General features: G+C 42.8%; 2 protein-coding genes and 1 long non-coding RNA gene across 9 annotated transcripts in view; all 3 read left to right on the top strand.

Annotated features, from left to right (window-relative positions):
• ELOF1 (elongation factor 1) overlaps window positions 1-18065 on the top strand; it is a 277100-nt gene that overhangs the window by 216524 nt on the left and 42511 nt on the right. The gene's annotated exons all lie outside the window — the stretch shown is intronic.
• LOC129626479 (uncharacterized) lies at window positions 1994-6557 on the top strand. The gene is made up of 3 exons (XR_008701977.1): window positions 1994-2119; window positions 5515-5575; window positions 6314-6557. It is a non-coding gene; the product is annotated as an uncharacterized LOC129626479 (long non-coding RNA).
• Window positions 6822-7831, top strand: LOC129626450 (zinc finger protein 709). The gene is given in 1 exon segment (XM_055545444.1): window positions 6822-7831. A coding segment is annotated over 1 exon segment (669 nt). The 5' UTR covers window positions 6822-7105; the 3' UTR covers window positions 7775-7831.

Raw genomic sequence — 18065 nt, 5'->3', positions numbered from 1 at the left:
AGAGAAGGAAAAGCTCCCATTTCTTCATTGTGTTTTATTCATTAAAAACTACTGCAGATTAGACCTCGTACATCATGGCTTTTTGCTTTGCATGTGCACTTAATCATGTCCAACTCTTTGCAACCTCATGGACTGTAACCCATCAGTCACCTCTGTCCATGGGATTTCTCAGGCAAGAATACTGGGGTGGCAAAATGGATTAAAGATCAAAATGTTAGACCAGAAACTGTAAAACTCCTAGAGAAAAACATAGGCAAAACAATCTCTGATGTAAATCATAGCAGGATCGTCTATGACCCACTTCCCAGAGTAATGGAAATAAAAGCAAAAATAAACAAATGGGACCTAATTAAACTTGAAAGCTTTTGCACAACGAAGGAAACTATAAGCGAGGTGAAAAGACAGCCGTCAGAGTGGGAGAAAATAATAGCAAGTGAAGCAACTGACAAAGAATTAATCTCAAAAATATACAAGCAACTCCTGCAGCTCAATTCCAGAAAAATAAGCAACCCAATCAAAAAATGGGCCAAAGAACTAAACAGACATTTCTCCAAAGAAGACATACAGATGGCTAACAAACACATGAAAAGATGCTCAACATCACTCATTATCAGAGAAATGCAAATTAAAACCACAATGAGGTACCATCTCACACTGGTCAGAATGGCTGCTATCAAAAAGTCTACAAACAATAAATGCTGGAGAGGGTGTGAAGAAAAGGGAACCCTCTTACACTGTTGGTGGGAATGTAAACCAGTACAGCCACTACAGAGAACAGTGTGGAGACTCCTTAAAAAACCGCCATATGACACAGCAATCCCACTGCTGGGCAAACACACCAAGGAAACCAGAATTGAAAGAGATGTGTGTACCCTAATGTTCATTGCAGCATTGTTTACAATAGCCAGGACATGGTAGCAACCTATATGTCCATCGGCAGAGGAATGGTTAGGAAAGCTGTGGTACATATACACAATGGAATATTACTCAGCTATGAAAAAGAATGCATTTGAATCAGTTCTAATGAGGTGGATGAAACTGGAGCCTTTTATACAGAGTGAAGTAAGTCAGAAAGAAAAACAGCAATACAGCATATTAATACATATATATGGAATTTAGAAAGATGGTAATGATGACCCTATATGCAAGACAGCAAAAGAGACACAGATGTAAAGAACAGACTTTTGGACTCTGTGGGGAAGGTGAGGGTGGGATGATTTGAGAGAATAGCATTGAAACATGTATATTATCATATGTGAAATAGATAACCAGTCCAAGTTCAATGCATGAGACAGGGTGCTCAGGGCTGGTGCACTGGGATGACCCTGAGAGATGGGATGGGATGGGGAGGGAGGTGGGAGGGAAGTTCAGGGTGGGGAACATATGTACACCCATGGCTGATTCATGTGAATGTATGGCAAAAACCACCACAATATTATAAAGTAATTAGCCCCCAATTAAAATTTAAAAAATAAAAAGAATACTGGAGTGGGTTGCCATTTCCTCCTCCAAGGGATCTTCCCACCCCATGCATCGAACCTATGTCTCCTGTGTCTCCTTCATTGGCAGTTGGATTCCTTACCACCGTGCCACCTGGGAAGCCCCCATATATCATGGACGGTGAGTTAAATGTTGTGTGATAACAAAGGAGATGAGTTTTTTTTTTTTTAAAGAGATTGACATGTTTAAAATGATATTTGATCCATTTGTGTAGCATTTTTCTCATTTCTCCAAGGTGCTCTAGACCTTGACATTAGAGAGCAGTAATATTTCAAGTGGTCACAGTAAAAATGCATAAATAGTTTGCATGTTCATTATGCTGTAAAATTCATGATGAAGTAAGTATGGACAGAAAGTAAGTTCTGATGACCAAGACATAAAATAAATGTTTGAAGGTGATAGAATCATATATAATCTTCCTATAAATTGAGCATAAATCCCAGAGTTCTGTCAGACTCACACATCTTACTGGAAACATATTTGTGATGTTTTAGGACAGTGACTTTTGAGGATGTGGCTGTGAACTTCACTCCAGAGGAATGGGCTTTACTGAATCCTTTGCAGAAGAAACTTTACAGAGATGTGATGCAAATAATTCTGGGGAACCTGGTCTCAATAGGTAAGAATAACATTTCTTCACTTCTTCGAGAACAAGTATTCCTTGCCAATCAACATTGTTCCAAGATGTGGAATGTGGAAAAGGAATACTGTAGTCCCCCTTATCTGCATGGAATACATTCCAAGATGACCAGTGGATGCCTGAAACCACAAATAGTACTGAATCCTATACACACATCAGTACAGTTCAGTTCAGTCACTCAGTCGTGTCTGACTCTTTGTGACCCCATGAAACACAGCACACCAGGCCTCCCTGTCCATCACCAACCCCGGAGCCCAACCAAACCCATGTCCATCGAGTCGATGATGCCATCCAACCATCTCATCCTCCGTCGTCCCCTTCTCCTCCTGCCCTCAATCTTTCCCATACATACCTATGATAAATTCAGAATTTGGCGCACAGCAAGAGATTGATTAAAATCAAAAAAGCAAAATGGCTGTCTGAGGAGGCCTTACAAATAGCTGTGAAAAGAAGAAAAGTGAAAAGCAAAGGAGAAAAGGAAAGATATAAACATCTGAATGCAGAGTTCCAAAGAATAGCAAGAGATAAGAAAGCCTTCCTCAGCAATCAATGCAAAGAAATAGACAAAAACAACAGAATGGGAAAGACTAGAGATCTCTTCAAGAAAATTAGAGATAAAGGGAACATTTCGTGCAAAGATGAGCTCCATAAAGGACAGAAATGGTATGGACCTAACAGAAGCAGAAGATATTAAGAAGAGGTGGCAGGAATACACAGAAGAACTGTACAAAAAAGATCTTCACGACCCAGATAATCACGATGGTGTGATCACTCACCTAGAGCCAGACATCCTGGAATGTGAAGTCAAGTGGGCCTTAGAAAGCATCACTATGAACAAAGCTAGTGGAGGTGATGGGATTCCAGTTGAGCAATTTCAAATCCTGAAAGATGATGCTGTGAAAGTGCTGCACTCAATATGCCAGCAAATTTGGAAAACTCAGCAGTGGCCACAGGACTGGAAAAGGTCCGTTTTCATTCCAATCCCAAAGAAAGGCAATGCCAAAGAATGCTCAAACTACCGCACAATTGCACTCATCTCACACGCTAGTAAAGTAATGCTCAAAATTCTCCAAGCCAGGCTTCAGCAATACGTGAGCCATAAACTTCCAGATGTTCAAGCTGGTTTTAGAAAAGGCAGAGGAACCAGAGATCAAATTGCCAACATCCGCTGGATCATCAAAAAAGCAAGAGAGTTCCAGAAAAACATCTATTTCTGTTTTACTGACTATGCCAAAGCCTTTGACTGTGTGGATCACAATAAACTGTGGAAAATTCTGAAAGAGATGGGAATACCAGACCACCTGACCTGCCTCTTGAGAAACCTATATGCAGGTCAGGAAGCAACAGTTAGAACTGGACATGGAACAACAGACCGGTTCCAAATAGGAAAAGGAGTACGTCAAGGCTGTATATTGTCACCCTGCTTATTTAACTTCTATGCAGAGTACATCATGAGAAACGCTGGACTGGAAGAAGCACAAGCTGGAATCAAGATTGCCGGGAGAAATATCAATAACCTCAGATATGCAGATGACACCACCCTTATGGCAGAAAGTGAAGAGGAACTAAAAAGCCTCTTGATGAAAGTGAAAGAGGAGAGTGAAAAAGTTGACTTAAAGCTCAACATTCAGAAAACTAAGATCATGGCATCTGGTCCCATCACTTCATGGCAAATAGATGGGGAAACAGTGGAAACAGTGTCAGACTTTATTTTTGGGGGCTCCAAAATCACTGCAGATGGTGATTGCAGCCATGAAATTAAAAGACGCTTACTCCTTGGAAGAAAAGTTATGACCAGCCTGGATAGCATATTGAAAAGCAAACATTACTTTGCCAACAAAAGTCCGTCTAGTAAAGGCTATAGTTTTTCCAGTGGTCATGTATGGATGTGAGAGTTGGACTGTGAAGAAAGCTGAGCACCGAAGAATTGATGCTTTTGAACTGTGGTGTTGGAGAAGACTTTTGAGAGTCCCTTGGACTGCAAGGAGATCCAACCAGTCCATTCTGAAGGAGATCAGCCCTGGGATTTCTTTAGAGGGAATGATGCTGAAGCTGAAACTCCAGTACTTTGGCCACCTCATGCGAAGAGTTGACTCATTGGAAAAGACTCTGTTGCTGAGAGGGATTGGGGGCAGGGGGAGAAGGGGACGACAGAGGATGAGATGGCTGAATGGCATCACTGACTCGATGGATGTGAGTCTGAGTGAACTCCGAGAGTTGGTGATGGACAGGGAGGCCTGGCGTGCTGCGATTCATGGGGTCACAAAGAGTCGGACACGACTGAGGAACTGAACTGAACTGAACTGAACTGATTGAATAGATTGATATGGAGAACGAAATGGCAGCCCACCCCAGTATTATTGCCTGGAAAATCCCATGGACAGAGGAGCCTGGCAAGCTCTGTAGGGTCACAAAAGAGTTGAACATGACTTAGCAACTAACCAACAATAGCCAAGAAACTGATATCAATAACTAAGAATAGAACAAGTATAATACACATGCACTTAACACATGTAAGTGTTAAGTGTGCATAACTTTGCAGTTCAAGATGAGAAAGCATAATAAGATCAATTTCTTTTTCTTTCACAATTTAATAACAGAAGATTAATTTCTCCTATAGATCTTAGCAACATCAGTATATAGCTTTTATTAAGTTGGAATTTTCATCTTTTTATTTAAAAAGGACTTTAAGGTTTCTGTTTGGCATACTTTAATTCTTGCATCACTATTCTTGCATTTTGGGGCCATCATTAAGAAAAATGAAGGGACTTACCCTGATGGTCCAGTGGCTAAGACTCCACACTCCCACTGCAGGGGGGCCAGGTTCAATCTCTGTTCAGAGAACTAGATCTCACATGCAGCAACCAAGAACCAGTGTAGCCAAATAAATAAATACTAAAAAAATTTTTTAAGGCATCATATCAGAGTATTCTAAAGTTTGTTTAAAAAAAAAAAAGAAAGAAAAAGGATTACTTGAACACAAGCACAGGGATATCACCACAGTGATCTGACAACCAAGATGGCAACTAAGTGACAAATGGGCAGGTAGCAAATACAGCATGGACCCAATGGACACGGGGATGATTCATATCCTGGACATGACAGAGGGGGATGTTGCAAGATTTCATCATGCTACTCAGAAGGGTGCACAGTTTAAAACTATGAATTGTTTACTTCTGTGATTTTCCATTTCATATTTTCAGACTGCAATTGACCATAGGTAACTGAAACCACAGAGAGAAAAACTGGATAAGGGAGGACTACCATACACTGGTACATAAACTAAGCATGTTACAGCTGATTGTGGACCTATAATCTAATATTGTTCTATAATTTATAATAATTTGCATTATTTCTCTGGGTCTGCATTTTAGGGGAAAAATGGGACAATCATAACATTGAAGATTGGTACAAAACCCAAGGGAGGAAACTAAGGTGAGTTACACACAGAGTAGACAATGTTCCACATGAGAGTCCTGGTATGTCATAAACTTTTTAAAAATTTTTTATTTTTTATGTATCTGTTTCTGGCTGTCCTAGGTCTTTGTTGCTGCACAAGCTTTTTCCTCTAGTTGTGAAGAGTAAGGGCTACTTTCTAGTTTCAGTGCATGGGTTTCTCATTGCAGGGGTTTCTCTTGTGGAGCACACACCCTAGGGCATTCAAGCTTCAGTACTTGCAGTATGCAGGCTCAATAGTTGTGACACATGGGCTTCGTTGCTCTGCGGAGTATGGGATTTTCCCAGATCAGGGCTCCAACCCATGTCTCCTGCATTGGCAGGTGGGCTCTTTACCCGTGAGCCACCAGGGAAGCCCCTACCATAGCTTTTTAAAATAAGCAAATAAAACAAAATAATCCCAGCTTCAGACTTATTTATCCTTAATTCTTTTTCCACTGAAAGTATTTATTTAAATATGACATGGGTGTTCATCGTTTGTAAATTTATCCACTTTGGGAAACAATATTAAGAAACTCCATATATTAATATCACTGTTTTCATAATAGCTATATTATGAAAACACTGTTTTCATAATAGTCCGTTACAGAGCTTTCAAACAGTTTAGAAAGGGCAAAAAACGTTCACTTTTGCTATAAAATATAAAAATGTAGTTCTAATACCCTACTAATATATGTGAAATTATTAAATAAATCAATAATTTCTCATTTTTTACAGAAGTCATGTGGTAGAAAAACTCTGAAAGCAAAGAAGGTAGTCAACATAGAGAAACTGCCAGCCAGATTCTAAATCTTAATCTGAACCAGAAAACTCCTTCTGGAGTAAAGCCACGTGAATGTCATGTGTGTGAAAAAGTCTTCTTGCATCATTCATTTCTTAATAGGCACGTCTGATCTCACACTGTACACAAACCATATGAGTATCATGAATATGAAGAGAAACCATATAAATGCAAGGAATGTGGGAAAACCTTCAGTTACCACAAATCTGTTCACAGACATGAAAGAAGTCAAACTGGAGAAAAACGCTATGAATGTAAGGAATGCACAAAAGCCTTCACATGGCTCACAACCTTTTGAAGACACTGGAGAAGGACCCTATAAATGTAAGGACTGTGGGAAAGACTTTAGTTGTTCCACTTCATTTTGAGCCCATGAAAGAACTCACGCTGGAGAGAAGCTCTTCATATATAAACAGTGTGGTAAATCCCTCAGGTGTCCTCTAGGCTTGCAAATCAATGAAAGAAACCACACTGGAGAAAAACCCTATGAGTGTAAGCAGTGTGGTAAAGCCCTCAGCTGTCCTAGTTCCTTTCAAAGACATGAAAGGATCCACACGGCAGAGAAACAATATGAATATAAACAACACAAGAAAACTTTCAGTTCTCCTCTAGGTCTGCAAATCCATGAAAGAATTCACACTGGGGAGAAACCTTATGAATGTAAAGAATGTAGGAAGGCCTTCATTTGTGTTATTTGTGTTATTTACACAAAACAACGCACACTGGAGATGGACCTTACAAGTGTAAGGAATGTGGCCTTCATTTGTCCCAGTTCATTTCGATCACATGAAAGGACTCACACTGGAGAGAAGCCATATGAACGTAAACAGTGTGGTAAAACTTTCAGTTGGCCCAGTTCCTTTCGAATACATGAAAGAACTCATACTGGGGAGAAACCCTATGAAGGTACAGAATGTGGGAAAACCTTCATTTATCACACAACCTTTCAAGGACACATGAGAAAGCATACTGGAGAGAAACCCTATAAATGTGAAGAATGTGGGAAAGCCTTCATTTCTCCCTCCAGCATTCAAACACACATGAGAATGCACACTGGAAATGGACCTTGTAAGTGTAAGGAATGTGGGAAAGCATTCAGTTTTCCCAGTTCTTTTCAAATTCATCAGAGAACTCACACAGGCGAGAAACCCTATGAATGTAAACAGTGTGGCAGAGCCTTCAGTTGTCACACATCCTTTTGAACACATGAAGAAACTCACACTGGAGAAAAACCTTATGAATGTACAGAATGCAGGAAAGCCTTCATTTATCACACTACCTTTAGAGGACACATGAGAATGCACACTGGCGAGAAACCGTACAAATGTAGAGAATGTGGGAAAGCCTTCAGTCATCCCAATTCCTTTCGAAGGCATGAAAGATCTCACACATTGTAGAGGCCCAATGCCAAGCAGTGTCTGTATACCTTTCTTGTGTAAATTCTTTTAGTTGTATCCGTTGGATTGCCAATTGATCAAACTGTTTCAGTTGGTTTTTTTTTCTTTTGCTTCCTCCCTCCCTTCCTCCTTGACTGTGTTTTCATCACTGGATATACCTCAGGGGAAGAGGTGTCCTCTCTACCCTGGTTTTTGCCATTGTTTTCCTCCAGAGAGCCTCACATCACTGCCATTAATGTTAGGGATCTCTCCCCATGATAGCTGGTTGCTTTATAGGATTTAAGGACCAACAGCTTAGTTCAGGTTTGAACTAATAATACCTTTGCTGACCACAGAGGTGCCATGGTGTTTTCCCGTAAAACCTCAAGGGTAGGATCTTTGTTGCGGTACAGGTAGGGGTACAGCACCAGAGGTACCCAAGAGTCTGGTGGTGGTGTTCCATCATTAAGTCATGTCCAACTCTGCAACCCCATGGACTGTAGCATGCCATGCTCCTCTGTCCTCTGGTTTTTCACAGAGTCTGCTCAAATTCACGTCCATTGAGTCACAGATGGCTACAGTCCATAGGGTCGCAAAGAGTTGAACATGACAGAAGCAACCTGGCATGCACACACTAGTGTTTCCGTGGTTAAGACTCTGAGCTTTCACTGCAAGGGGCACAGATTTGATCTCTGGTCAGGGAACTAAGAGCCCTCATGCCACATGCTGCAGCCGAAAATTTTTTTCTAGTTTTTTAATAAAAAGTTTACTCCCACAGGAAATAAAATTGCAAACTGCTAAGGAAAATCAGTTACAGGGCCTTAATAATCAACAGAATCACAAATACTCAAATCAGCTGAGATAAGCAGCCCACAGTTCAGAAGGAAAAGCTACATTCTGAAGGCTTCCCAAGTGGCTCAGTGCTAAGGAATCAGCCTGCCAATGCAGGAGATGTGGGTTCAGTCACTGAGTTGGGAAGATTGACTGGAAGAGGAAATGACAACCCAATTCAGTTTTCTTACCTAGAAAGTCCCATGGACAGAGGAGCCTGGTGAAATACAGTCCATGGGGCCGCAAAGTGCCGAGGTCCAGCCCTGGCTGATCCGGGGTATTCGAAGGGGAGACGGAGTAGGCGACCTATTTATTTATTTATTTATTCAGAGATATAAAGAATAATAGAATGAGGATAGCTCAGTAGGAAAATTCAGTGGAGAAAAGAAGCTGAGTAGCTTGGTTTACGCGGGAGACCAATAAAACTTCAAGACAAGAAGTTTGCACCACTTACGTAGGCCGCAGGCATCCTTCCGTTCTCCCGAAGGAGAGGAGACACTGAGGCCTCCCCGGTCGGATCTTAGAAGCCCAGGCATAATTAGTAGGCATGGTGGGTTCCGCGCTCCAGATGGAGACTCAGCTGGAAGTTAAAGGGAAGAATGACATGGGGAGACCAAGCGTTGGTGAGCAAGGCCCATAGCTTTATTTTCAACAGGGGCTTATATACCCTAAGTTACACATAGAGGATAATAGGGGATGCAAAGTCAGCAGTCTTTGATGCTTATCAAAAACCAGGGTTTCTTTCCTGCAAATTTATCGTATACAAATGGTTTAGGTGATTTACATCATCTTCTGGCCAGAAGGCCTATTAACATTTCTTGACAAGGACTTATCAACAAAGACTTATTTTCTCTAAGAGTAATTATTTTAAGGTTTGGCGCCATCTTTCGAAGATAAAATTGCATTCCTATAGGGCGGATGTGTAATGGGTTTACAAAGGAAAGAATTTATTACCTTAAGGGTCTAAAGTTACTAACACCAAGGCCACTACTTATTTTTTTCTACATACCAACTATATTAATTAATACACATTCAAGGATACAATTCAGGGGATGTGGAAACTTGGCAACAAACATTGGCTCATCAATGAAATCTTTTACTAGTTTTATTCTGACAGTTTCTAACTCTCTGAGAGGCTCTAAGCTATTTGACTATCTTAAGCTTCCCGTGCCTCTCGAGGCTGGGAGACTGTAAACAATCATATGCATAGCTGTAGGTGTCCGGGTAAACTTGTCAGGCGAGTTAGAGAGCCATCTGAGGGGTTTGGATTTAAACACTCCTAATTGCCCAGGAACTTTATTAATTGGAGCTGTAAGTTAACTCTTTGACAGAGAGAGCGAGATGGTGGTGGGGGACAGCCCCCAGTAAAGTCAGAGGTGAGAGCACAAAGCAATAAAGTAGGCAGACTCTGGTTTTTGGGGGTAGATGCTCGAGACTATCCAGGGGCACTCCCGAGGCTCGATCCTGCCTTTGCGTATGCCGAGCCTCCTTCCTCATGACCTTTGTCATGAGTGGAATGTCTCTCGCCAGCTCCCGGCAGCAAAGAGTCAGACATGACTCAGCAACTAAGCATGCACAAAAATGAAACACTGTCAAGCTTTGGTCTCCAGACTCCTGGTTGAAATTGAACTACTGGCCCAGGTCAGTCCCTGGAGAAGCAAGGTAGGTCCACCAGAGCAGCCACAGGAGTAAACAACTCTGGGAGCTCTGCCCACCCTCCTCTCCCTGGGGAATAATGGGGAAAAGCTCACTCTCTGGGGCTTCCATTCTCACAATGAGGAAACCTTCACCCAGATTCACCTAAAAGTTCTGACCCAAAGGACTCTCAAATTCAATACTTTCTGCCAGAAGACAGAACACATGACCTTCACAGATTTTTCCCCCCAATAGGCAGAAATTACTCAGAGTGCACCTACATTGTGAATGTAAAACTGTAAACCACATCTTTTCTTTTTTATTGGCTGTGCCAGGTCTTAGTTCTGGTGTGTGGGATCTTCAGCTGTGGCATGCAGAATCTAGTTCCCCAACCAGGGATTGAACCTGGGCTCTCTGCATTGGGAGTATGGAGTTTTAACCACTGGACCACCAGGGAAATCCCTCCAACCTACATCTAGAAACAGGCACAAAGGAACCATAGTTATAACCTTGAGAAGGGTCTCACCAGGCTACCCCAACACCGGTGCATCCCCAGATTTCCAAGGTCATAGCTTCTCTCAGTAGCAAGAGCTCTTTCTCAGGTGGGTGTGAATAGGAACACACCTACAAGGGAGGTTTTCAGGAATAACCATCTGGCCTTTAAGTTCTCCCCTTTGCAGCCTCAAGGCAGGGGCTTAGCTTGAAGACACTGACCTCAGGCTCTACTCCCATTCAGGTTGCTCTGGACCAGCATTGAGATTTTAAAAGTGACAAACCCATTGTTTGAAGAATCCAGTGCATGCATGCTAAGTTGCTTCAGTCATGTCCGGCTCTTTTCGACCCTAGAGACTGTAGCCCACCAGTCTCCTCTGTCCATAGGGTTTTTCCAGGCAAGAATACTGGAGTGGGCTGCAGTACCCTCCACCAGGGAATCTTCCTGACCCAGGGATTGAACCCATGTCTCTTATGTCTCTTGCATTAGCAGGCAGTTTCTTTACCACTAGTGCCAACAGGGAAGCCCCAGTAGAATCACTCAAACCCAGTGTTTATATGTAAAAAAGGGAAGAAAATTGTAAGGCACTTTTTTTTTTAGTTCAGCTAGAAAATTCACAACTATATAATATCTATTCCTTTCAGAAAATGAATATGGCAGTTGTTATTTGCACAGAAATAAATCACTTGAAAAACAATCACATTAGAACCCGTCTAAGTGTTGCAAGTCTAAGCCTGATGGTCCATTTGAAACAACCCACAAGAAAATGACAGACTGTAGCAGGGGTCATCCCAGAATAGCAAGCTCCCCACCCAACCCCACCCCCAACCCCACTGCCACACATAGCCATGTCCTCCACCTGCCTCTTGTCTGTGGAAAAACCTTAGCCTCCTAGGCCTTCCCCAAGTTCTAAAAAGTAAATTTAATCAGAGGAGTGAGAAAATAAAGAAAGAAAAGTCAACAGTTGAGGAAAACAAAATAATAATACTTCAGCCAGTAAAGTCAAGGACTTTCATTCCTCCTCAAGTGCGTGCTAAGTTGCTTCAATAGTGTCTGACTCTTTGCAACTTCATGGACTGCAGTCCACCAGGCTCCTGTCCATGGGATTCTCCAGGCAAGGATACTGGAGTGGATGGCCAGGTCTTCCAGGGGATTGTCCCAACTCAGGGATTGAAACCTTGTCTCAGGCATCTCCTGCATTGCTAGTCGTGTTCTTTACCACTAGCACCATCTGGGAAGCCCTGTTCCTCAAGGACTATAGATAATACTCTGAGCCATATCCTCTGAGCTGTTTTGCAGATACTGAAGCCCCCACCAAGTGGAAGAAGTTAACTGTATGCAGCCCACAAGCAAATAGACCTCAGACTGGTTGGAACCAGAAAGTTGATGATGTTGACTCCCAAAAACATCAGAAGAATGTCCGTCAGCTGGTCATGCACCCCACAAACCCCTCTCCCTCATCCTATCTTTAAAAATCTTTCCCTGAAAGCCTTCCAGGAGTTCAGGACTTTTAAGCACTAGCTTCCTGGACTCCTTACTTGATGCCCTGCAATAAATGCCACACTTTCCTTCACCACATCCCAGTGTCAGTAGGTTGACTTTTCTCTGCAGGGGTGAGTGAACCCAAGTTTGGTTCCTAACAAGACCTCAGAATAGTTATGCACACTCCCAGGGAAATTTTTAAAAAGGAAGAATTCTTTGCAAATGGAATGTAATAACACTGAAATCATTATTTCATTTTTCTGAAACACTCCTTTCTTGCTCATTTGAAATATTTTATTCTTACTAATGATATTTTACAGATAGAAAAATGAGACTCAAGTGAATAAATTTTTCAAGGTGACAAACAGCGAGGGGCAGTGCTGACAGGTGAGTTTCCAAAGAAGAACCTCCACCCAAATGTCTTTCCCAGGGATGTCTGTGCCCAGGAAAGATCTCAGAGGGTTTTATACAACACAGTTACAGGTGGTTATTATCTGCTTAGCTCTCATGTAAAATAGCCACAAACAAAAACATAAATCTTTTTTAAAGCGAGCCAAACATTGACTGTGGGGAAATGATAGTTAAAATATTGGGTCTGTTTGAAATGATCACAGAGAATGAATAGCTGACGACGCTGTGAATTAGAGAGGACAAGTTGGCTATGAGAAGGCGGGAGGGATCTGAAAGTTTAGGGATTTATTGCCAGCCCTAGGAAGCGTTGGAGAAGGCAATGGCACCCCACTCCAGTACTCTTACCTGAAAAATCCCATGGACGGAGGAGCCTGGTGCACTGCAGTCCATGAGGTGGCTAAGAGTCAGAAACGACTGAGCAACTTCACTTTCACTTTTCACTTTCATACATTGGAGGAAGACATGGCAACCCACTCCAGTGTTCTTGCCTGGAGAATCCCAGGGAAGGGGGAGCCTGATGGGCTGCCGTCTGTGGGGTCGCACAGAGTTGGACACGACTGAAGCGACTTAGCAGCAGCAGCAGCAGGAAGCGTTAGGCAGGAGGGACAGGTCATGGACTTGAGGTCCTACTCCTAAATTTTTGAATAATTCAAAAGACAATGAATGCCACTGGGAAGGGAAAAGGGACTGGGGACCCCACAGACCACAGCTGCTCCCACGCGCCAACCCCTGAAACCGAGTCACAACTGTCCCCAGCTGATCCTTCCTGTGGTCACCATACAATCTGGAGGAGACAAGGGACTGCCGGGTCAGGGCTGCCCAGAGAGGGTCCAGAGCCAAAGTCGAGGGGCACAGTGAAGGGACAGGACCGCGCCCCCACTCCCACCCCGTCCCTGCTTTCAGTCCCGCCCCTACTAGCGAGCCGAAGGGGACAGAGGTCCCAGAGGCGCCCTCGGCCCACCTGGGTCCGCAGACTCCAGAGCTGACTGCAGAGGGCCCCGTGTCCCACCACGGCCGGGACCCACTCAATCTCCCCTCCCCGCACACTTCCCGACTTCTGGGGTCCTCCCAGCCTCCCCACTTCCACTCCCGAATCCGGCGCAGGTCTAGGCGCAACAAAAGTTCCACCTGCGGCGGGGAAGCACAAGTGAGACGCGATCCCCAGCGCATCCACGCGGAGGAACAATGTCCACGCCAGGCAGAGAGTGGCCCCACGCACCTGCCCTTGATGCGCTCCCTAGAGGACCCTTCGAAAGGACGCTCCCTCCCCACCACTATCACCCTGCCCCCATGGGTAACAGCAGGTGGAGGTCACGTGGCCAAACAGACCTGGCTTCTGCCCTGACTCTCCAAGGATCCTTGCGTTTAAGCCGAGCTAGCTCCAGACCTGAGTGGGACACAAATGTCTAAGCAGAGAACTCAAAGCTGTTTTTAGTGGAATGGACCCCTTGAGGAGCAAGCCCAGAGCACATGGATTGCCTGCCTCAGGACAGCCTGGAACAGGACGATCTCCTCCCACCAATCACAAACTATGAGAAGTCTTCATTAAATTCTTAGGTATCCGCTTTACTCTGGCGGGAGATTGACTTCACATTAGTTTCTGAGTGTGTTCTTTAAGCACTTTGAGATGTGAACAGCTATAATATTCCCACAGCAAATTTCCTATTTTCTCTGATAAAAGAAAATAAAGGATTATGTAAATGTGGGATATACCCAGAAACGACTAATATACTTAAAAGAGTCGATTGATGTTGTTATTGTTCAGTCACTAAGTCTTGTCCCACTCTTTAGGACCCTATGGACTGCAGCACACCAGGCTCCTCTGTCCTCCACTATCTCCTGGAGTTTCCTCAAACTCAAGTCCATTGAGTCGGTGATGCCATCCTACCATCTCATCCTCTGTCTTCCCCTTTTCCTCCTGCCTTCAATCTTTCCCAGCATCAGGGTCTTTTCCAATGAGTCAGTTCTTCACATCATGTGACCAAAGTATTGGAGCTTCAACTTCAACAACAGTCCTTCCAATGAATAGTCACGGTTGACTGGCTTGATCTCCTTGCAGTCCGAGGGACTCAAAGAGTTTTCTCCAGCGCCACAATTTGAAAGCATCAATTTTCAGGCACTATGCCTTCTTTATGGCACAAAACTCTTAATGCATTTATCCATTTATTTGAAGGGCTTTGTTGAGATGCAATATACATACTACATACAACAGGCCACTTTTAAATGGACAATGCAGTGGTTTTCAGTATATTCACAGACATGCAGTCATCACTATGGTCCATCTTAGAACATTTATATCATTTCAAAAATAAACCCCTGCACCCTCTAGCCATCAGTGTCTTCCCATCTTCCTCTTCCAGGCCCTAGGCAATCACTAATCTGCTTTCTGTCTCTCTAGGTTTCTATATTCACTGACTTCATATGAATGGAATTCTATAAAATGTGGACTTTGTGGTTAACTTCATTTACTTAGCATAATTTTTCAAGGGATATCCAGGTATTGATACTTCATTTTTTTTATGGCAGAGAAATATGCCATGAAATTAAAAGATGTTTTCTCCTTGGAAGGAAAGCTATGATAAATCTAGACAGCATATTAAAAAGCAGAGACATCACTTTGCTGACAAAGGTAGGTATAGTTAAAGCTATGGTTTTTCCAGTAGCCATGTACAGATGTGAGAGTTGGACCATAAAGAAAGCTGAGCACCAAAGAACTGATGCCTTTGAACTGTGGTGCTGGAGGACTCTTGAGAGTTCCATGGACGGCAAGGAGATCAAACCATTCAATACTAATACCTGAACATTCATTGGAAGGACTAATGCTGAACGTGAAGCTCCAATACTTTGGTCTCCTGACATGAAGAACTGACTCATTAGAAGAGGCCCTGATGCTGAAAAAGAATGAAGGCAGGAGGAGAAGGGGACAACAGAGGATGAGACAGTTGGATGGCATCACTGACTCGATGAACGTGAGTTTGAGCAAACTCAGGGAGATAGTGAAGGAAGGAAAGCCTAGTGTGCTGCAGTCCATAGGTTTGCAAAGAGTTGGACACAACTTAGCGACTGAACAACAATAATAAAATATTCTATTGTGTGGCTATAGCACATTTCTGTATCCATCTGTTAAAGGACATAGGATTATTACTACTTTTGACTATTATGAAAACTGTTGCTATAAGCGTTTGTAAAAAAACAGAAACCTCAATTAGAGTCAGGGGACCACAAGGGGGAGCTCTCATATCCTACAATGATAGCAGAGCCAAAGACGAAGGAGGCTTCTTTCCCTGCAAGGACTCAGCCAATGAAAAACCATAGATTTTTTTTACTATCATCCTCATAACGTCCTTTTCCCTCTGTAAACGCATCCTCCTTCCTTTGCTCTGGGGTGACTGGCTCACAACTCACCATGGCTTCAGGTCCTGAAGTGTAATTCTCTGCCGATCCCAAGTAAACCCATGTTTGCTGGAGAAATATCTGACAGTTCATTTCCAGTCAATGCATTCATGCACAAGTTTTTGTGTGGACGTGTGTTTTTATTTCACTTTGATACATGCCTGGGAGTGGAATCAATGGGTCATGTGGTAATTCTAGCTTTAATCTTTGAGGAACTGCCAGACTGTTCCAAAGTGACTGCATCGTTTTCTATTTTCCACCAGCAGTGTATGAAGGTTTCAATCTCACCATATCCTCAAGTATACCTGTTATTCTCTCACTTTTGATTCTAGCCATTCTAGTGGGTATGGAGTTGTTTCTCACTGTGGTTTTTTAATTGAGTTATAATTAGCATATCACATTATATTGAGTTGGCTAGTACTACCTTAGGGAAAAACTTGAATAAACTTTCTGGCCAACCCAGTATTAGTTTCAGCTGTACAACATAATAATTCTATATTTGTATGTATTGCAATATGACCACCACAATAAGTCTAGTTAACCTCTCTCACCACACATATCTACCAAAAAAAATTTTTTTTCTTGCAATGAGCACTTTTAAGCTCTACTCTCTTGTGTTCATTTGCTCAGTTGTGTCGAACTCCTCACGACCCTTTGGTCTGTAAACCGCCAGGGTCCTCTGTCCATGGAATTTTTCAGGCAAAAATACTGGAGTGGGTTGCATTTCCTCCTCCAGGGGATCTTCCTGGGCCAGGGATTGAACCCAGATCTCCTGCATCTCCCACATTGGCGGGCAACTTCTTTACCACTGAGCCACCAAGGGAAGCCAGTAAATGTTGTTTAGTCACTAAGTCATGTCTGATTCTTTTGCAGCCCCATGGACTATAGCCTGCCACGCTCCTCGGACCACTTTCAAATATGCAATACAGTATTATTGACTATATTGCTATACTGCACATTACATTCCTGTGACTTATTTTATAAATAGGAATTTGCACTATTTTAATTCCTTCACCAATTTTGCCCACCACCCTCACCCTCATTGCCGTTTTGACTTGCATTTCCTTGATGTGTAATCATGTCCAGAAATCCTAGTATATCTTCCTTGGAAATTTTTCTATTCCAGTGTTTTGCCACCTTTAAATTGGATTATTTGGCTTTTTATTATTGACTAGGAGTTCTTTATACTTTATCCAAGTCTCTGACCAGATATATAATTTTCAATTTTTTTGCCTTCTGTGGGCTGTTTTCACTCTTACTTTAAGAGTTTTTACTTTTGATTGTGATCACATACACATACTATAAAAATTTACATCTTAACTATTTTAAGTGTACAGATCAGCAGTGTGAAGTACATTGACTATGGAAAACCAATCTCCAGAGCTTGGTTTTCATCATGCAAAACTGAAACTCTGTACTCATTAAACAACTCCCCATTCATACCTTCCTCCAGCCCCTGAAACCACTGTTCTACTTTCTGTCTCTATAAATTCCACTCCTATGGGAACCTCACATAAGTGGGATCATGCAGTAGTTGTCCTACTCAGATAGGCTTATTTTACTTCACATGATGTCCCCACGGTCTATCTATGTTTTAACATGTGTCAGAACTTCCTTTCGCATTGAGTGTGTACTCACTTGCTCAGTTGTGTGGGGCCCCCAGTTGTGTGGGCCCCGTGGACTGTGGCCCGCCAGGCTGCTCTGTCCATGGGATTTCCCAGGCAAGAATATTGGAGTGGGTTGCCATTTCCTCCTCCAGGGGATCTTCCCAATTCAGGGATTGAAGCTGCATCTTCTGCGTCTCCTGCACTGAAGGCAGATTCTTTACCATTGAGCCACCGGGGAAGCCCCCTTTCTCATTAAATCTGAATAATATTCTATTACATGTATGCTCTATCTTACTGATCCAGTCGTCCTTGATGGACTCTTGGGTTGCTTCCACATTTTTGTTATTGTGAATAATGGCCCTATAAACAAGTGTACAAGTATCTGCCCATATTTTAGATTCTTTTGAGCATACACCCAGTAGAGGAATTGCTGAATCCCATATCACCTCTGTATCTTCTG

This window comes from Bubalus kerabau, chromosome 1, assembly GCF_029407905.1.
Source record: "Bubalus kerabau isolate K-KA32 ecotype Philippines breed swamp buffalo chromosome 1, PCC_UOA_SB_1v2, whole genome shotgun sequence".
In the NCBI taxonomy this organism is placed as follows: Eukaryota; Metazoa; Chordata; class Mammalia; order Artiodactyla; family Bovidae; genus Bubalus; species Bubalus kerabau.
The sequence above is the reverse complement of the archived record's forward strand: the minus strand, read 5'-3'. Positions and strand labels throughout refer to the sequence as shown.